Consider the following 22,757-nt stretch of genomic DNA (forward strand, 5'->3'; position numbering starts at 1 on the left):
AATGATTTTGGTCTTGCTGTCATTATTACGAATTGAAATGCTGCACATAACTAACTAGTAAAAGCTTATGCCTGGTCACAAGTAAGAACAAGTCCAGCAGTATTAATTATCCCAGTCATACAGTATTAATCCTGCAAACTCTTAATTGTAATCATAAATTAATCCTTTTTGTAGCCTTACGCGACTTTTCATGAAGATCATTCTGTCAAAGCAAAAAAAATTGACCCGTTTCACCAATAGCATTCTTGCATACCACCTGAAGACTCTTCAACTCAAAAACATTTCTTGGTGTATGCAATCTTGAATAAGTAGATTTTTTTCTTATTTTGCTGCTCAGCGAAGATAATCAGATCAAACCAATTGCATATGTAAAGATGACCCGTCTAAATTAAAGGGTGTGAACTGTATATTATAGCTAAGCAAAGTTTTAATAAAGAAGAAATTGGAAATGAAGTTGAGGTGGTCTCTCAGATTTGAAATGACTACAATAGAGCCCTAGAAGGTTGAACTCTCATGAATGAAATGCATTCTTAAACAACCATAAAAAGGGCATGGAGTTAATTAAAGATGATAACGCGACAAAGCTTGGTTTCCCCAAATAGTCTTAATTAATATTTACTCCTGTTGTGTATTTATTCCACATCGCAGTGATGATTTAACAGATATAGTATAGGAGGATTTCTCGTGATACTTTGTTAGCTGTCATTCCAATTTACACTGCAAAACTATTTATTTATATCGTACACTAATATTTTTAGCTATTACTTAATTATAGCACAACTCGAATAATTAATCCGACAACCATTCAATCAAATAAACTTTCTGGTTGAATGTTGTAAATGTCATGTTAATAAGGTAGAACGTACTATCGTGCGACATGTTGTAAAAGTTAACTTTAATTTATGCACCACGTCTTTCACAGAAGCTGTTTGTTAAAGGAATCATAAGAAGGTAATATATTATATTGTTGCTTGATTCAAAGCAAAATATGTGCCACAACAACAGAGAAATAGACCGTTAAAATGATGGTAGCAGTTCTACATCATCTATCTCTTATGCGTGGTGCGAGTGTGGGGAGAAGCAGGAATAGAAGGGTTTGAAATAGCTTTCAAACAGTGAATGCAAACTTGCACAGCCAAACATCCATTTCCTTCAACTGTCTATATATGAAAACCACAACACCTTTTCTCTCTCATTCACCTTCCACGTAACCTAAGCAACCCACCATTTTCATCATCATAACCCACACCCTAAATTTGACATCAACAGTCCCTCAAAATCCTCAACAAACTACTTTTGACTCTTCCCATCCAACTATTTTTTGTACGCATTTATATATATATGGATATCACACACCACTCTCTCTTTCTCTGTATAATAACGTATATATATCATCATACATATATATATAGATAGACGCATTTTTGTGCAGCTTGCAGACCCTAACTTTCCTCAGCTTCCCCTTTTGGTCATTCTCATTAAATATATTCTGTTACAACCACGCTAGCTTCATTAATTCAAATGTTGCAAAAGTAGTATTCCAAAGTTCAGCAAACCCCCGATTGGACTTTTTACAGACTGAAGAAGGTAGAGTGAAAACCATACCCTTAATAACCATACCAAACTCCAATTATATTTTTTTTCTCCTCTTCTCTTGGACCTATCGTGATGTTTTTACATGCTTTCTTGCATGAAGAAATAGTTGGTTGAATCTAAATTCACTCCTGCAGCTACATCAACAGATTCATGGAACACTTTGTGTAATCCGAGGAGAGTGAAGTAACCCACAAGAATGTACTTGTGTGATGGACTTCAGTTCCTTGCTTGCTCTCCTAGGCATACAATATATATTATTATTATAAGTATTGAGTGTGGAATTTTATTCTATTATAATAGGCCCACTCAGGTAGGGTTCGTTGGCAAATGAGTAGTTTTCTTTGTTCCTTGTCTCGCAGTTTCAGCCAAAAGCGACATCCCCATTCTGCGCTGTGATAAACCTCCAAAATGGTATAGTTAGTGGCATCAGACAGTGACACTTCACCTACCTACACAGCTACCCTGTTCGTGGTCCGTTTTTACTTTATCAACGCTTAAATTCCTTAAACTAATTATCAACTAATGTTTAGTCCAACGTGCTTAGAGTCAATTCCTCAAACAATATTTCTGCAACTTCCCAATGGGCTTGCATTAGCAACTACAAGCCCATAAACAAAAACGCCACCATTACTGTGTTAGTTTAGAACCTACCAAAGCACACTACCATTCACCCTATTTTATCACGTTTTAATTATTTTTACTCATTTTTATAACTATTTTATCTCTTTATTAATTATATCAAATATCTTATCTTGTAATCATGTGATAAAGTTATATAAATTGGGTAGAGATGTGTTTGTTTTTTTTTTCTGTTATAGTGTGTTTGAATTAGAGAGGAGATTTGAAATAGTGGATTTGAAGTAATTTGATAGAAAAATGAGGTTGTTTGGATGGGAGTATCTTAGTGTAGATTTGTGAATAAAGTTTATTGAAATTTGTGAGTAATGTGATGGTTGTGTGAAAGTTTGTAAGTGACTTGATAGATATAATAAATTTAAAATAATTATAAAAAATTTAATGTAAAAAATTTAAAATTAAAATTAAAATAAATTAAAAATTGATAAATAATAATAAAGATACATATTAATAATTGAATTTTAAATTATTTTTTATTTATTATTGTATTATAATATAAAAATATATATTAAGCATTATCTTTATATTTATATGAAAATATATTTTTTTATATATAATCAATTTATACATAATTAATTTTAAAAAAGCTAACTTTTTTTCACAAATCTCTTCACATTATAAAAGAAAATTTAAAAGAATGTAAATGCATCGTTTTTTATAATTTTCTATATTTTTTTCTTGTGTTTTTTCGACTTTCTCTTTAATACTTTCCTTTATCACTTTCTTTGTCTTTGTTATCTTTAGAGACAAACGGACCATTAGTTATCCGTTCTCTGTTGGGAACCTAATCCACGTGATGGGATGTTCAAATCAAAGTCGGTGAAGACTTGTACTATTTGCCGTCATTGTGTAGAACTAAGGATACTACTTTATCATTTCATTCAACATTTTTTTAGTATTCGTTGGTTGCTACAAACAGATCATGTGACTAGTTGTGCTGTGTACACCAGGCATGCTTAATGCCTTTTCTTCCCGTCAACTTGGCCCAGAAAAATTCATTGAAAAATTATTCTTGCACTAAAATTCAGGAGAGAGATAAAAGAAATAGAAAATAAATGGTAAGATAGGTGATATGATAAAATAAACAGAAACAGTATTGTAAAATTATTTAGACAAAAAATATTTATACATTCAGAGTACGTATATATACTTTGTGACTGAATAATAGAGTGATATGTATATTAATAGTGTAAAGATATTAAAGTAGTATGATGTTATTGTGTTGAATAGAATGACATCTTACCTACCGATTCTTAGAAGGCATTTAAGAAGGGAAATAAAAAGATATAGTTCTATACTAACATGATTAGTGTAGGCAGAGTGAACTTGATATATAGTGATGAATATTGCATGTATGTAATCAACCTCCCACTAGCTCAATGGATATCAGCTAATCTCACATTTTATTATATTCTGCTGACTCTTATGTCTGTCTAATCATTTTCGGTAAATTCGCAATTAAGAACAGCTTATGTGTGTTAACACTGTATTCAAATATCTCAATGGAGAGAAATATAACCTCAAACCAGCTTCTGAAACAGTGCAACAATGGAACAAACCAGTTACCAATAGCACTATAAAATGAGATGGTTTAAGTACTATCCCAACTACAAATGTGACTTACCAAAAATTATTAAATAAAAATTAATTAATTATTATATTAACTAAATTAAATATTATTTTAAAAATTAAAATATTATTAATATAGAATAGTTTTTATTATTAATAAATAAATTTTAAATTGATATCTAATTTCCTACTACTAAATTTTAACTACTAGTTTTAAAATCTACAATTTAGTAACTAAAACATTATTAATTAATTAAATATTAATTTAAAAATTATTTATTATTATAAAAAATATTTTAAATATTAATATTTTTTTAATTTCTAAAATAATATTAATTTAATTAATATAATAATTAATAATTATTTTTTAATAAATTTAATTTATATTTAATTATTTTTATTAATATATAAATAATTACTACTTAATTTTATAAAACCTTTACAAGGTGTAGGAATCTACATAGGAGGTGAGAGACAAATCAGCCTAAAAGAAATTTTATATACGAATTGAAATAACATTCAAATATTCTAATTTTATATATTATCAAAAAATTAAAATTTTAATTTGAGTATTCATTTTCTGTCAAAACAACAGAAAATGTCATAATATATATATATATATATATATATATATATATATTATTGGTTTGACAACAGTGGCAAAATTGAAGAGGACAGGAAGAGCATAAATCATTGCCTGCATAGACTTTAAGAATTGATGATATTATAAAGTGAACTGATGATGTTTTCGAGAAACGTTACAGTGGTTCGTTGGTCAAACTATCCCTTCATCATAAAACCTATACAAGAATAATCATCAAGAGGGGAGGGCAAAAAGAAATTACTTGAAATTCATGATATAGATAAAAAGGTAAAAGGAAAAAAATGTCAAATTAATATTTATTGAGCGTTCGAATATTATTGAAAACATATAGAAAAAATATATGATCTGCTATATTTGAAATTTTTAATTAACTTCTAAATAAATTTTTTGAATTATCAAATTATACAGTATCATTTTTACCAACTATTATACCATTAATATCTCCATATTTTATCAATTTAATCATTAAATTATAAATTTATATTATCTTTACTGTTTTTGTTTTGTAAGACCTAAACATGAGTGTATTTCAAAGAAATTATATTACTTTAATTTTAATCTATAACAAGAAATAGATGTAAATTTAATATGCATAGCTTATATTACAAATATAATTATTTTATGTATGAGTTAAAGATCAGATTTTGAAAAAATAATAATGCTTTTAAATTAATTTATTCACATAAGTTTGTTATTTATTATTATTACTAGCCATATTTTTAAAAATATTTTTAAACTTTAGATGAAATTTAAAATTATATTTTAATTTCTAAAAGCAAAAAATTATATAAAAAGGAATTAGAAACGTATTTAATATTTTAGGAATTTTGGAACTGGAACCTGTACTTTAGCCCTTATTTATAATTTGGATTTTATCATCACTTTTAAACCCTTGTCTGTTATCTTTTGGAATAACCTCATCAAGAGTTTGGGTTTTATCAGATCAAAGATATCTGGGCCTTAGGGCCCACTTTTATTTAAAAAAATGTCTTGGTGTTATAGCTTTACGGAATTACAGTTTTTTTTCATTATTTACAAATTCTAATTAAAATTTAGGGTTCAGAGTTTAATTAAAATTCTAGGTTACGTATCTTAGAGGTATAACCAAAATTAGAGGTTTTGAAAAAAAAGGTTGGAGTCTGAAAATTCTAGACACCTTTAATTTAAGAAGTCATAGTAAGTGTTTAATTTGTATCATTTCTAAAAATTGATCTTTTTATTTTCTAATGAAAATTATACTAAAAATACAATAGAAAATAACTTTAAAAAATCCAAGTTCAATTTTAGTAAGATGTTTATTTATAATCATTTATCTCTTGACTATAAATGAAAAAGAAGTGTGGGACAAAATTTGCTTAAACAAATATTCTCCAATTTTAGAAGTCTTTACAAGATATTTTCTAAAATTTAAATATTTTTTAGAAATAAAACACGAAATTTGTAAGGATATAGAAAATAACTTTAAAGTAGCAGGGGTACATTTTAAGTGACATCTTTATTATTAAAATAAAAAAATAAAAAGAGTATATAAATAGAAAATTCAGTTATTCAGGTTTCATTTTAAAAGAACCACCATCCCTCTAAAAGTTTTCTTTTCCTTTCCTCTCCCTTCTTCCCAAGATTCTGACCTCTTTTTGTACCCTTTTCCTTTTCTCTCTTTCTCTCTATGATTCTAAACCTCAGTTATCAGTTTGACGATCGGAGTCTGGGACTCCTGGCAATACTCTACAAGATTGTCCGATCAAAATTTTAAACAGAGTAAGTTCATTTTTGTCAGCTTTAAGGTTAATCTCTGTTAACGGTCCTAGTTATATAGTTAGATTTTGATTAGGAATCTGTGGTGCAGGTTAATTACCTTTAAGCTTTTGAAGCTCTTAGTGAGGTAAGGGAAACTAGTCTTATTATTTTCAATGAAACCCTAGGTTAGAAGATTCTGGATGTGGGGATGACGTGGTTACCAATTCCAATTGTTTTTGCTGGTAGGATTGTCTCTTTTGAACAGTAAAGTAATATATTGACTGGAATGGTTGATTTTGAATCTTTTATATTGATTTTAAGGTGAATAATTTGTTGAAAGTGTTTGTGATTGAGAATTGAAAGTGTTTGAATGATAATATAAATGAGTTGAACTGTTTTTTTTAATATTTTGTTGAATTACTTAAGTGAGATGTTTGATGAGAAGTGGTTGTGTGATTGTAGATGATGATTGATTTAAAGAGCTTATCTTTGGAATTAATTATGTGTTTAAGTAAAGTTTGAGATATATTTGGATTGTTTAGAAAGTTTAAATATGATGTGATTGAGTGGTGCATTGATATGTTAAATGATGCATGTAATGAGGTTAAAGTGTGATCAAGACGTAGTATTTCATACCATGTTGAGATTATTATTATGGTGTATTAATTTGTGAGTCTCCTGTGAATGAGACGATCCTATTCTACAGATAGAATGAAATCACATAGATGAAGTTATTCAGTTGGTGAGAGTCGAAGGAGGTCCATTTGGCTGAGTCTGAGATTTGAAAGAATTTATCAGAGCATATCAAATGGATTTACCCTGACATATGAAGATGATGAGATATTGAGATAATTATGTGCATGGTTGTGTGGGTTTCACAGCAGTAGTATAACATGTGCAGGTCTCTGGATGCTAATTTCAATACACGAGTCTTTCGAAAGTAGAGTCAAGTGTCTGAGTATGTGAATCAGTAGAAATATGACATGAGTAATGTGGATGATGAACGTGATAAAACCTTGATGAACTTGTGAAAATGTGTGAATATTGATGGTTTATGTTGATATTTAAAGTGTTATATTTGAAATTTTAAAAATAGCTAGCTTACCATGTGCTTTGTCTTGTGTTTGTTTTCTATAATCTGTGATGAGTGTTAATTTATATAGGAGGAGATGAAGTTGCAGGTGATAGAGCTCTTCAGTGCCAGAGGAACATATGTTTTATGTTGAATGTTTTGTTTGTAAACTTTTGTGTAAATATTAAAATCCCTATGAAGAATGATATATTTTTAAGATATAGTTATGAAATAGTTATATATATTCATATGTTAATTAAATATTTCTTATTTTATTGTTATTTTATTATGTATAGGTAAAATTAGGGATGTTACAAAATTAATAACATTAAAAAATATATTTATATCAAAAAATAGTTTTGAAATACATTGCATACTTTAAAATAAAATCGAGTATCTTATTTTGAATATAATAAACATTTAAGTAACTTTAAATCATAGATATGACTGTCTTACTCTTTACCTTGCTTAGTAAACTACACTAACATTTTCGAGGTTGCACAAAATTACACACTTTTTTTTCCACATTTACAACAATTCAGTCTAATATTTCTCAAACAATGAAAGGAGATCAGTATAATATATAAAAAAAAGTCTATGAGATATTGTTTTTCAAACAATTAAGCTGTGTTACTTAAGAATAAAAAAATAATAATAAAATATTTAGTTTCGCAAAACCTCAATAACAACATAATTACTCATCACTTAATAAACACTCATTACATCATGAATGTTGAACCTGGAACAGTTGTACTTATATACACAAATATTCAACATTTTTCTTAATTCACAGACATTTGTTTTATTACAAACTCTCATAAAACTTTTTGTTATGAAGTTTAGAGGTAACACATAGTAGTTAGCTTTATTACATTGCATTACTTGTCTTGTTAAGGAAGTCAAATGAACAAATTATAATAAAACAATAAAAATTATTAATGAAAAGATTACTGTATTTTACACCAATATTTTGTGATAAAGATCAAATACCCTCTAATCGTACAGATTGAACTTTTAAGTTCTTAAGGAAAAAATGTTGTGTTTTCAATACTTTTAGTTAATTGTGTGTTTCTATATAGGTTTTTATTTAAAAGATAAAGTTTGGATTTTTTTTATTAAATACTCTTTCTAACTGAATATAAAAATAAAATGCGATTCAGTTGGCTTCAGTTTAAGTTTAATATAAAATATAGATCAAACCAAACTAATGTTTTATGTTTTTGATTTACACTACAAGCCAATAAACCAATATTTAAATATACTACAATAATTAGTTGCAAAAGTAATTAAATTAGAGACCATTTTAAATTATTTTTTTTGTTTTTAAATTAGTTTATATTATTGTGTAATAGTTTCTAAATTGGTATCTAATTAACAATTAAGATTTATACTAGCAAATTTAGAATCTAAATAATTGGTAGTTAAAACCTTGGTAGCTAATTAGATACTAATTTATAAACTATTTCACAATAATATAAACTAATTTAGAAACTTTTTTTTTTAGTTTATAAAATAGTTTCTAATTTAGTTACTATTGCAATTAATTATTTTGATCTCTAAGTATTGGTTTTTATTTGATGATTTTCTTATAGTATTAGAATCACAATTTGTGTCATCATAAATTGTTAAATATTTTATAATAAAACAATTGTCAAGTAGAGACACATATTATGAATTATTTTTTTATGATTTTGTTATAATCATAATTTCAATTTTTTTTCTCGTATTTTTAAAGAAATTACCTAATCTTATAGTTGAAAATTAAAATACAAATAAATTTGTTATATTTTTTTAATAGGTATAAATATATTGTAAGTAAACTATAAAATTATAAAATAACCTTAAGAAAAACTAAATTCAAAGAAAATTAAACTTTTATTTTTTTTGTTAAATTTATTCGATTCTAGATATTCCTAATAACAAATTCTATAGCATATTTCAAACTATAAGAGATAAATATGTAGTAAATACTACAGTAAAATAGTTGTGACAATCTATATACTAATTTATTTTTACCTTTTCATATTACATGCATTAATTTTATAAAAAGGTATATAATGATATTATTGAATGGATTTTTAAATGGTCAAATTTGTTATTTAAAATTTTATTAAATGTGATTAATGAGGAAAGAGAATTATATAGGTAGTAATAAATCTAGAAGAGATATATAGTGTATATTAAATAGTAGAATCCTTAAGTAAATGAGATATATATATTTCATTACTTTTCATGTTTCTACACTACAACTTGCTATATAGTAAGTATAAGAAGTTGTCTGGTTTTGTTTTGTTGTGAACTATTATCTAAGGAGATATAATGTTTTCTTGTGTAATATTATGGGAGTGAGTATATTTGATTTTGAGTCTAGTAGAGGTGTTTAATATGTGTTTTTGACAAGTGTTTAAGTTAAAAGTGATAGTAAATCAATGTGTTTATTTAATGATGATTTTGATTATGCATTCATTTTTTTTATTATTCTATTATTTCTTATTTCTTATCTTAGTATGATCAAAATATAAAGTATTAATCAATTTTTAAAATAATCTTAAAATTAAATTTGCATTGAAAAGCTATTTTTTTATCCTTTTTAATATAATAATCGATTAACTTCATAAACTATTTTATAATCGATTATCCCAAATAAAAATCTACTCTTCTAGTAAAAAAAAATTCAAAAGTTTCGCAAATAATTGATTATGTTATGTGAAAAATATTTTCACAAATAATCAATTATCTTGATTTAAAATTGTTTATGGGTGACATGAATGACATAATAATCGATTAAATTTAAACATAATCAACTATATTAATAAGTAACCATAAAACTATTTCAAATCGTTATAAAAAGAAAAGTCTTCAAGTTTTCTCATAAGAACACATATCAATACTTTTGAAAAGAACTTGGTAACTTTCTAAATAAAAGTTTTCTTTGAGTATTATACATTACATCTTGTTAAAAAGAATTGTTCAAGCACTATAAGGAAACACAATATTAGAGACCAAGAGGGAGCGATAACTAAAAGATTCGGTCAAGACAACCTTAATTTGACAACATGCAACATGTGAAGAGGAAAGCTAGAGTCAGGTTGACACTACCTTAAAGGGTGGAGAAGCTAGCTCCAAGAAAAAGAAAAGCTAGAACTTGGCCCTTACTAATTTTGTGAGTTTGGTAGGGTTTAGAGTGGACTAGACCATCTCATGTTGACAGGTTTAAGTTAAGGTTTGGTCCTCGCTAATTTTGTGAGTTTGGTAGGTTTAGCATGGACTAGACCATCTCATGTTGTTAATTAAGTGTAACCTATGGCTTGGTCATCACTAATTTTGTGAGTTTATGAGGGTTTAGCAAGGGTTAGATCGTCTCATGTTGACAAGTTTAAGCTAGGGTTTGATCCTAGCTAATTTTGTGAATTTTGTAGGGTTTAGCTCTCTCTTCACATGTTAACTAAAATTCTGGTAACTAATTAGATATCAATTTAGAAACTATTTATTAATAATATAAACTATTTTAAATACCAATATTTTTAAAATCTTTAAAATAGTATCTAATTTAGTTAATTTAGTGACTAATTATTTTTTGTCTTTAAAATTAGTTTTTATTTGATAATTTTCTTGTAGTGATATATATTAAGAATATCAAGTTATGGAGAATGTTACAATACGTTGACTATCATGTTATATTTTAAAAGTATATTTTTGTTGTATTTTTTATCTTCAATACAATAAGGGGGAAAATACCATTGGTATCTTAAAATAACAAAAGCACGAAAGTATATTTGTAATGTATATAAACATTTTAACACAAAATAAATGCAATTTTACTGTAAAGTAGACATAATGAAAAGATGTTATAGTATTGGAAGATCCATCCTCCATAATCATAGAAATGAACTACAAGTGTAAAGGAAAAACAATGTTAGGCACCTCTTTAAGATTATGAAATGAAAACATATATCTGTTGTCTGATTTGGAAATGTGCTTGTTTGTTCGAATTCAATTCTCATGTTATAAAAACTTGGAATGTTCCTCTCGGGCTTCAATGGTTTTACCCAAGTGGGTGAAGTAATTCAGTAAGCCCACTATGAGTGGGAAGAAAACTGAGATATGCTAAAAGACATTGCATAACATATAAGACCAAGAATTAGGCTACAATAGTTGAACTTAAACTTGGACCACTTTGAAATTTGTCCACTGTGATTGGTTCAATATTCTGTTCGAAAATAAAAATGTGGGATGTAAGAGCCTGTGCATCACTTTTCACTTTATTTTTAATCCAAATAATATCAGTTTCTTTCTTTTGTTTTCTCCATAATTTTCCACTCTCACATATCCTCATTCAATTTAAATAAAATATTAAAGAAAAACAAAAATATATTTTAAGCTTATTATATACGGATTTTGCTTATATTTTAAGCTTGATTTATTTTATTATATTAAGTATTTAAAAAATATAATTTTTTTAAATAAATCTTTATTATTTTTTTAATTAAGTTATGTGACTATTATCTTATCTTATTATTTTATTTAATTTTTTTAATAGTTAATATAAAATAATAGTATCGTTAATTAATAAAGTAATTTTTATGATTTTTACGTTATTATAATATCGTTAATGCATGTGAGATGATATATCCTTTTTATTCCACATATTTACAATAAAAACAATAAAATAGATTTATTATTTTACATTAATTATATTATCATTTTATATTAATTATAAAATTTTACATTTTTTAATGTTCAAAAATAAATAAATAAGATTGTGAAACAAAATAACACTTATATTATCTATTTAACAAACACAGTTAAATAATAAATATTTAATTAAAAATTATAACTTTTAAGTATTTAATAAATAAATAAAATTAATACAAGTTTAACTAAATATACATAAATTAAATTTATGAGAGACTTGAATTAAGAATATACATTATATTTGTAAGATTTATTAATAATTGAACACTGTTCAAAATATACAACCATTGACGCGTTACCTTTTGACTTTCTTGAGTTCATTTTGAAAAAAAGGGTATAGTTTGGATGAGTGCTTATCATTGTCACTAACTCACTTTTCATACACAATTTATGCAAAATGTACAGCGGTTGATGGTCAGAGACAACCTAATTTTTATGTGCTTCCTTTCTTTGTCCAGAAGACTTTTCATTATAAAGAGTGTGAATAGGGAAGAAACATTATGAATTAATTATTATTATTATTATTATTATTAGCTTTAGTATAAGTCTGGATCTGGCTTATTTATTTATTACATAGTTTGAGTTTAATCTGTTTAACAGTGTGATTTGACCTGAAAACATGTTAGTAGCTTGTTTTTATAAGAAAAAAGTTATAAACAATCAAATAAATTTAACTAGGCTAACAAACCTAAAATGATAATAGATATTAATTATTATATAATTTTTTATTTTTGAAAGACTAATATTAAATTACATAAGAAAGTTAAAAAAATAATAATAAGTCATTATATTAAAAATTAACAGATCCACAAAACATAGGGAGCTACTTATTTTGTCATAGAATAAAAAATAAGAAAAAGTTTTATAAGCTAAAATAATTAAACAATAAGCAAGATCAATTAATAACCATTAAACATTTGTAGCTTTATGCTATTAACCTCTATGTTTTCTCTTAAAATTAAAAATTCCATATTAAAAAATATCTTAATTATTTAACACAAAAGTATAGCAATTGTATAGCAACCGAGAAAAATAATCTTAGTGTAGAAGAAATACAATTAAAATGACACTTGAATATTTTATTATTAAAGTTAAAAGAGCATATAAATAGAAATTTAGTTATTAAAGTTTCATCTTAAAAAATACATCCTCTTTCTAAAAACTCCTTTTCCTTTCATCTGTCTTTTGTATAAGATTATGATCTCCTTGCTCATCAGTTTGACGATCAGATTCCACCATCAGACTCTTGGTAGTGGATACTACAAGACTGCCTGATCAGAATCTTTGATAGAGTAAGCTCATTTTTGTTCTTCTCTTTGAGTCAAATTTTGAACTTGTTAGGTTGTCTTTGTCTTTCGCCTTTTCTATTTCTTATTGCGGCTGAAGGTTTGGTAGGCGTGTCAAGGATGGCAGATGAGAAAGGTTTGATTGATAGTCTAGAAATTGGGGACAGGAAAGTGAAGGTTAATATGCTACAGTACACAAACGATACTATGTTCTTTTGTGAAGTCAATTCTAAGAGTGTGTTTAACATTAAGGTGGCGTTAAACTGTTTTGAATTGTGCTCTGGCCTTAAGGTGAACTTCTTGAAAAATAGGATTGGCGGGTTGGGAATTGATCAGATTACACTGCAGCGGTTTGCGACTGTTCTTAATTGTGAGATGATGACAACTCCTTTTAAATATTTGGAATTGTTGGTTGGGGGAGTCACAAGAGAGATGTTTTTTGGGGTGGTGTGATTGAAAAATTGAAGTCAAGGCTAAGTAGATGGAAAGGTAGGCTTCTCTCCCTAGCCGAGAAAATTTGCCTTATTAAGTTTGTGCTTTTGTCAATTCCACTATTTTATATGTCTTTATTTAAATTGTCTGTTGTAATTTTAAAAGAGATTGTGAGAATCCAGAGGCATTTTTTATAGGGGTGGGGGTCGGAAGGGAGGAAGATCGTTTGGGCTTCTTGAAAGAAAGTTTGTGAGTCTCGAGAGGCTGGCGGTTGGGTATCATTGATTTGAAAGATTTCAATTTTGCTCTCTTATGAAAATGGATTTGGCGTCTTGGGACGGACAAGAGTGGCTTGTGGAAGGATATTCTTGAGTCCAAATATGGAGGTTGGAGAAGTCTGAGAGATCAAAGGAATAATGTTAAGGAATCTCTTTGGTGGATAGACTTGAAGGAGGTTTGGGCGTTGGAGAGTTGGGGAAGGAGTTTTGAAAATCGTTTCCAGTGGAAGATTGGTAACATGAAGAAAATCAGTTTTTGGGATGATGATTGGGCGGGTTGTGGTGTTTTGAAGAGGGTTTTTACGAGGCTGAGTTCTTTGAGTATGCATTCCGAGTCTAAGTTAGTCGAGTCTGGGGTTTGGGTTGATGGTATTTGGGAGTGGAATTTAGCTTGGAGAAGGAACCTGTTTAAGTGGGAAAGGGTTTCAGAGAGTCAACTCCTTTTGAAGATCCAAGGTTTGAGGATGGAGTGAGATTTGGATGATGGTTGGGTCTGGAAGGATAGCAAGTTGTCTTCTTACTTGGTTAATTCTGCTTATGCTTTCCTAAGGGGTGAGTTCGAAGGGGGAACAATTCCATGTATGTCAAGTTTTGGAGGACTAAAGCTTTGTCATCCGCCCATTTCACTGCTTGGAAGGTGTTAGAAAATAAACTAACCACCAAGAATAATTTGGTGAGGAGGGGAGTAATGACCGAGAGCAATATGTGTGTTTTGTGCGGGTTGGAAGAGGAGTCTTGCAGCCATTTGTTCTTCGAGTGCAGATTAACTTGACTTGTCTGAAGTTAGTGTTACGCTTGGTTAGGTTTGGCGTTCGTGGATCATTCTGATTCGCGTGCTCATTTTCAACAGTTTAGGTTGTGTAGTGCATCTGAATCCGTTAATGCGGTGTGGGGGACAATTTGGATTGTTGTAGTAAGTGATATTTGGAGTCTCAGGAATAAGATAATCTTTAAAGGAGGGGTGGTGGATGCTTCAGAAGTATTTGCTCTTATTCAATTAAAGGCTTCTTTGTGGTCGTCTCCAAGGTACCATTAGCTTGTTTTTCTTACTCTGACTGGTGTCTTGATCCTCTGGTTTGCATGAACATGATTTAGTGTTGTTTTTGTGTGTTGGATTTATCTTAGATGTTTGGTTGGATGTTGGCTTAGTCCTCTGTTTTGTGCTCAGAGGATGAGTATAGTTATGTATAAGGGTTGGATCACCCCTAAAGTGGTTCCTATTTATTGAATCTTTATTGTTGATAAAAAGAATGTTGTCTCTGTCTTTGCTTTGCATGTGACTCTTTTAGCTTCAAGGTGAATCTCTATTAGTTCGGGGTCCTAGTGATATAGTTAAATTTTTTATTAGGACTCTATGGTGCAATTTAATTACCTTTAAGCTTTTGGTAGATTTCGAGCTCTTAGTGAGCATCTGCTCAAGTTCAGGTAAGAGAAGCTAGCCTTAATTTCCAATAGAACACTAGGCTAGAAGATCTGGATGTGAGGGTGACGTGGTCACCAGTCTCAAACTTTCTTGTAGGATTGTTTGTTTTAAGTATATTAGAAGTTGATTGAGATTTGAATGTGAAATTTTATATATGGTAGATGTTATAAAATTATATTTTTTTTTATTTGAATAAGTAAATGAATGTATTTAAGTAGTTTGATGAATCACTTAAAGGATAATGTTGTTAAGTATTGATTGTTTGGTTTTGATTTAGAGTAATTGTTCAACTTTAACCAGGACTTTGTACTTTGGTTTAGTATATTTGATAAAATAAAAATTTGAATGAAAATATTAGGTACTCTCGGGTCTATTTTCGCTAAAATAAGATGGGATCTTGTTCAAAGCAAAAATGGGATAATTTCTGAAGTACTTTCTGGTCCATTTTCGCTAAAACTACATGGAATTTTGTTCAACTGAAAATGGGGAAAGTCTAGAGTGTCGCTAGTCCATTTTAGTTCAAACCAATTTTTTTCGCTCAAGCCAAAAAATTCTTGATGCACGCGGGTATATTTTCGCTCGCACTAAAATTTTTCGTTCAAACCAAAAAAATCCTAGGTGTAGGTCTATTTTTGCTCACACTAAAAAATTTTCGCTCAAGCCAAAAAAAATTGTAAAAAAAGAACTGAATATTTAATATTTGCTTTTAAAAGTTGGTTTATTTCTTTCTGTAATTTTTACTTATACATTATGTAAACTTTTATTTTATGTATATTAAATTGAAAATTTATTTAATTAGATATTATATGATTATTGAATGATGTGTTTTGGAAATTCTAAACTTTTGTATGATTTGATTGTGTGATTTTGGATATTGCGAGATTCAGAATATGAATTTTAATCAAGACATAGTATTTTCAAGAAAAAAATAGCGTGTAAAGATTGTTTAGGATGTGCATTGACTAGAGATTCTCTCTGAGTCTAAGTCAACGCACGAGTCTTTCGAAAGTAGAGTCAAGTGTGTATGTGTTGTGAGTCCGTAAAAGTCTGACTTGTGAAATATTGTTACGAAGTGGACTTTAAGTCTAACTCAACCCCATAAAACCGGCTCATAGGATTGAGGTTTGCACCCACTTATATACGATGAAAGGCTCTAATCTCTAGTCGATGTGGAATCTCCAAAATATATATATATATATATATATATATATATATATATATTTAATGTAATAATTAAATTATGTCCTTCTTAATAAACGAATTAGACCAGAGCTTTAGGTATTGAAGCCATAGGTCCTTAAACTTGGCCGTTGGCCTGATCTATTTCCATTCCTAAATGTCAATGCTGGTTTAAGTTCAAATATGGTTGGTTTGGTTCAACCCAAATCTTGAATCTTGATGAAGACTAAGGTTTTGAAGGGTTGTTTTGTTGTTAACAGCTGCTTATGCTGAATACTGTGCTCAAATTCTCTAATTCTCTGTGTCTGCATCAATTTTCTAAAATGAAAATATATATCATACAAAATACTGAAACTTCAATGTCATCAACCTTGCCTGACCAAACTAACCACACCAATGAATAAGAAACTATCTCCTTAAACACTTTACATTAACAACATATGTGTATGTTTTCAAACTCATCTTAAGATCGAATTTTAAAAGGTTTGATGATGGATCCCTCTTATAGAAAGTATAATAATGATGATGGAAAGAGAAAACAATGAATAAGTTTTTAATTTTAGTGAGTTGTTGTTATTGCTTATCCCACAATCTAAGTCCCCTTATTTGGTTTATTTGGATAAGATGGGACCAAGTGATTAGGACTTTATATTATTAAAAGTAAAGCTAGTGGGTATTACTCTTTGGAGTCATTCTTCAATTTCAACTACATAATCATTCTCAGTTAATTATTATTAACTTCTCTTTGATTCGTTTCATACAACAAAACTACTACATTAACTTTCATCCTTAATTAGACAAGATGGACCCATTTTTTTTAAAAATATTAAAATATACGTTTAACAGTTTAGCATAAATAAGAAATATTTCAAAAGATAAACTTGTATTCTAAGTATTTTATTTAGTTATATACTTAAAATTTGAATTAAAAGTTAAACTAAAACCATTTTTAATAATATACATACTTAAAACTCAATTTACATCCACTTATATATGTTAAGATAAATTTTAAATGACTCTGATAACATATTAAGAAGTGAACTTTAAACATAACTCAATCTTTTAAAATCAACTCATAAAATAAAATTTACACTTATTTATATATAATAAAATATTTTAATATTTAAGAGACTTGAAATTTCCAACAATAATTAAATCATTGAAACCAAAATTCAATCCAATAAAACTTGTATTCTTAAAAATGTATTTTGGGAAAATGAAATGTAGATTTTTCTGTAGACAAAATCTTGCTATATGCAGGAAGCAAAGTCCAAACTTGGGAAAGTAGATGAGCCTGCGAAACTTTGACTCTGTCAACAAGTACAAAATCTTGCTAAATTCATTTTACTATTTCCAATGTTTCATCTATTATAAAATTGAAACTTGCAACATTCCCATTCCATCACATTCCACGCCTAAAAATAGATCACTGACGTTATATGACGTGAGACCCTACGTCAATACGCACAGTAAAATAAATGTATTCTAATTATCATACATATCTATCTTAAAGCAACTCCTTTAAAAGACTTATTTGACCCCACAATTCTCAAAAATCAAAAGATAAATTAGAAGCAAGGATAACAGAGTGGGAATTTCCTCCATAATAGAACATTTGAACTCAGTATTAACATTAAGACTATATATATTTAGAATGAAAGAAACGTAGGGGTAAAGGAGAAGAAATATTAATATTGTGCTAAATGCATCAAAGTCTTGTTACTTTTTTATGGAAGTCTTTCATCACTTTTCCACTTGCTTCCCACTACCAATTTCCAGAACCTCAGGTTTTCTTTTAGTAAATTATAAATCAGAGTTCTGTTCATAAACAGACTGCTCAAAGAATCAATGAATCGTTTAAATTACTCATAAAAATATGTACTTTATCAAAATAAATATTATCTATATTATAACAAAAAATAAAATAAAAAATTTAGATAAAGTCTCCAATGGTGTATGTTAAACTTTGTTTAATTTTTTAAAGTCTATAATTAATCATGGAGATCAACAACGAATGGCAGTAAACATGACTAAAATGAAAAATACTTCTTATTAAGTGATTTTCTTAGCTTTTATCTTTTAATAGAGAAGATCTTTTTCTTTTTGAAATTAGAATAATTTGTAATATAATTTAAACTATCCTTAAAGAAACATGGAGTGTAATTTCCACTGCTTTTTTTTTATTAAGATTGTTGAATTCCTCTTAACTGAATTCCATATTTTGGTCCAATCATTGTGAGATTCAAAGGTTTTTTCTTCACTCTTAAACAGTTAGTTAACAGTATATATAGGTTCTCAAGTTGAGTCTTGTTAATACTGGCATTTGTCTTATTTGTTGCGATTCTACCAACCTGAACTCCTAATCCACCAACTTTCTTATTTAGAAAACTGTCAAACGCTGCTATTGCTATTTGGCTTGGCTATATCTCTATGACACTAGTCAAAGACCAGTTCTAACCTCTCTTCTCTCTCTAAACACAATTCTCAGATTCGTACTCATCTTTCTGTGTACAAAATGGCAGGGTAGGAAGAGTGCTATGATTCTTGTGCTTCTTGGTTTCTAATTTCGCAGGTACACTTCCTCCCTGTGGTGATTCATCTTAATTTCCATCCACAAAATCTAGATGATATGTTTCAAATACTGTAACTTATTGCTCCTTTTGATGAATGCTACTATCTGTTGCAGTCCTAGTAAACTGATTTCAATCTGCAGCAGATGATACGTGTTATAGTGTGATGCATGCATGTGATTGCAGCAGATGATTCCAATCCTCAGTTCTTCCTCTAAGAAAGTTTTTAACTTTTCCTTGTATAGGTCTCTGGTCCCAAAGGGTTTTTGTTAAGCCTTTTCTGTTACTGTCACTTGATCTATCTACTCGTATATTGGGCTACAATTTCAAATAAGAATTGGCTTTTGGTTCGAAGTATTGCTTTTGTCTTACAAAATATGCTGTGGATTTTGAGGCCGGTGATTCTCCCATCTAAACACAAATAAAGATATAGATACTATCAAAAGAGTTTTGTGCAAGATTATCAGTTTTAGCCAAACTTATTTGAAGCCTTGTTTTACGAGTCTCTTGATAATAACATCTTAGTTAGTATTTGCAGTAGGAATTTCTTATCAATATGATTTCTGGTTAGATTTATCTTATATGACTTTGGAAGAGCAAATGTCATATCTCTACAATTTGAATGTCTAAAGAATCATCGAACAATTTGGGGTTTTTTTTCTTTTTGTTTCCGGAGCATTTGATTTGATTTCAAGAGTTTGTTTTTATGTGGATCGGATCTAGAATCTAGAATCTGCAGATAGAAAGAAGATCATAGTTTAAATGATAAAGCACACAAGAGGTTTTTAATATTTATTTTACTTTTCCAAATACAGAGCAGGCCACTATGACAGGGATAATGGTCTTTGCTATGCTAAGGTGGAATTTTAAGCTGTCAACTCATGTTTGACTGGATCCAGTAACTAACTTTTATTTTTAGAAGCATATTTGAAATTCATTCGCGTGGTTTGCCGAGTAGGAAAACATTAAGTACTTGAACAATTTCAACCATGGTGGTTCATCCGAGATTCAAGTAGCACCAAATCCTCTTTCCGTTGCCACACTGAATATGATTAGTTCAATTGCACAAGTTATGCGAGAGATATTCTTAATCTGGAACATTATTTTTCTCAGATAAAAAACTTTTGTGAATTTGAACATGATGGATCATCAAACCAACTGATTTAGGATGACTTTACTATATTTATCTCTTGACTGAGGCAACAAAACTCAGTAGTGTATCTAGTATTTTTATTTTTTTTTTCAGTTCACATGGATTTATAGTTCTACCTGAAAGTTCACCTAATGTTTTTTTCTTCTTATCCTTTTGTTTCTCTTATCAGGGCATAGTCATCCTTTAAGGTTCAACAAGATTTTATCGCTGAGCAACTCTGCCTGCCGTACTGTTTCTCAAGGTGGGAAAGGTAAAATATATATATTTATAGGTTTTATTTATTACAGATTTCAAAGAATTTTACTGGCTAATTAATTAGTCATGTTTTTTATACAGCCTAAAATTCTGCGTGAATTGTATAACAGGGGAATTATGTCATTAGTTAGGTCTGTTGATCTAGCTCCTACATCGTATAAAAATGCCAAGCTCTTCTCACTAAAGGGAACTGATGTTAGACCAGGTTTGTCCTCCCAAATTTTTGGTCCTGATAAGCATAGGAGCATGGACATGGCAGATTCTTACTCCAGCGAGAGTTATGAGAAGTATTTCCATGACTGTCAAACAGAAGAACTGATAGAACCATCTAATTCCAGCATCTCTGGAAGCTCAATTCCCCCTGATGTAGCCTCTTCTTACCAGCTTACAGCCAGTTCAGAAGCTTCTGTGGTTGCCAATAACCCATTTGATTGTTCTTTCATGTCTACAATGCATCATGATGGTTATCAGTCCAACTTTGGATCAGATTTGATGGATAATGGAAGCCTCGATTCCCGTAAAACTGACGGTCTAATGAGTTTAAAACTACAAGCATTGGAGAGGGCATTGCTTGATGATAGTGAGGCTGAGGAGGAGGAGCTGGAAGAGGAAGACATATTTGAGGCTGTTCAAAGCATGGAAATTGATCCAGACCTTGCTGAGTGGGCTGATTCCATGCAGAATGTAGTCCTCCATGACTCACCAAAGGAGTACTCTTCTTCAGATTCCAGCATCAGCAGCATCAGCAGCACCAAAGAAATATCACTAACTTCTCAGACCCCCAAGCAGCTGCTTTATGAATGTGCTATTGCACTTTCAGAAGGAAACGAAGTGGAAGGATCATCCATGATAAACAATCTCAGGCAGATGGTCTCAATTCAAGGAGAGCCTTCTCAAAGAATTGCAGCCTATATGGTTGAGGGACTTGCAGCTCGCCTAGCCGAATCCGGCAAAAGTATTTACAAAGCTCTGAGATGCAAGGAACCTCCTTCTTCAGACCGTCTAGCAGCTATGCAGATACTGTTTGAGGTTTGCCCATGTTTCAAATTTGGATTTATTGCTGCTAACAATGCAATTACAGAAGCAGTGAAAGATGACATGAACATTCATATCATAGACTTTGACATCAATCAAGGAAGCCAGTACATTAATCTAATCCAAACACTTGCTTCAAGGTCAAGTAAGCCACCCCATGTTAGATTGACTGGTGTTGATGATCCTGAGTCCGTGCAGCGATCTATTGGAGGCCTAAAGAACATAGGACAACGACTAGAAAAACTAGCAGAGGCACTTGGTTTACCATTTGAGTTCCGAGCAGTGGCATCAAGGACTTCCATTGTCACCCCATCAATGCTCAACTGTAGTCCTGGGGAAGCACTTGTGGTGAACTTTGCATTCCAGCTTCATCATATGCCTGATGAGAGTGTTTCTACAGTAAACGAACGGGACCAACTTCTTCGGTTGGTGAAGAGCTTGAACCCAAAGCTTGTGACAGTTGTGGAGCAAGATGTGAACACAAACACCACCCCCTTCTTGCCTAGATTTGTTGAATCCTACAATTACTACTCTGCTGTGTTTGAGTCACTTGATGTTACTCTTCCTAGAGAAAGCCAGGATAGGATGAATGTTGAAAGGCAATGCTTGGCCAGGGACATTGTCAATGTTGTTGCATGTGAGGGCGAGGATAGGATAGAACGGTATGAAGTGGCAGGAAAATGGAGAGCAAGGATGACAATGGCTGGCTTCACTTCATCTCCAATGAGCACAAATGTGACTGATGAAATCCGAAAACTCATTAAGGTGATGTATTGTGACAGGTACAAGATAAAGGAGGAAATGGGTGCACTTCACTTTGGGTGGGAAGACAAAAACTTGATCGTTGCATCGGCATGGAAGTTACCAAGATAATGAATTATGTTAATTAGTAGACACACTTATTGTAGTACTGGTAATGTAGTCTTTGCTTGCTTGTTTAGTGTGTAGAATAATCCTGATATATCTATTGTAGCGTTTGCTTGCTATACTACTAACTTACAATCTTAATCTAATAACCAAATTTTCATTTTATCTAACATGGGTGGAGTAATGGCCATATTTATGTTTAAGGTAATAAATATTTTTTAATTTGAAAATTTTCAGAAATAAAATTAACTAATATAACATAATGTGTTTGTCTTTTATTTAATATAATAAATATTATATAGTTCTTTTAGTTAAAAAAGTATTCTCTTTTTTTTTCCTCCTCATAATTCCTTTGAAATATGCACTCAGT

The 22,757-nt window shown here is 29.7% G+C and overlaps 1 protein-coding gene across 7 annotated transcripts; it reads left to right on the forward strand.

The window, feature by feature from the left end:
* Positions 1-18,661: 18,661 nt before the first annotated feature.
* Positions 18,662-22,557, forward strand: LOC137820221 (scarecrow-like protein 1). 7 transcript variants are annotated; one of them, XM_068624173.1, is made up of 4 exons: positions 18,669-19,079; positions 19,194-19,322; positions 20,400-20,480; positions 20,596-22,557. In XM_068624173.1, the coding sequence occupies exon 4, from the start codon at positions 20,603-20,605 to the stop codon at positions 22,391-22,393; it is 1,791 nt and encodes a 596-aa protein (XP_068480274.1). In that variant the 5' UTR covers positions 18,669-19,079; positions 19,194-19,322; positions 20,400-20,480; positions 20,596-20,602; the 3' UTR covers positions 22,394-22,557. The 7 variants fall into 7 exon arrangements, with proteins under 7 accessions (XP_068480275.1, XP_068480274.1, XP_068480273.1 ...); XM_068624177.1 differs by having other exon boundaries at positions 18,823-19,079; positions 20,567-22,557; XM_068624178.1 differs by having other exon boundaries at positions 18,823-19,079; positions 20,400-20,471.
* The last annotated feature ends 200 nt before the right edge of the window (positions 22,558-22,757 follow it).

This window comes from Phaseolus vulgaris, chromosome 9, assembly GCF_051622355.1.
Source record: "Phaseolus vulgaris cultivar YP4 chromosome 9, ASM5162235v1, whole genome shotgun sequence".
Classification (NCBI taxonomy): Eukaryota; Viridiplantae; Streptophyta; class Magnoliopsida; order Fabales; family Fabaceae; genus Phaseolus; species Phaseolus vulgaris.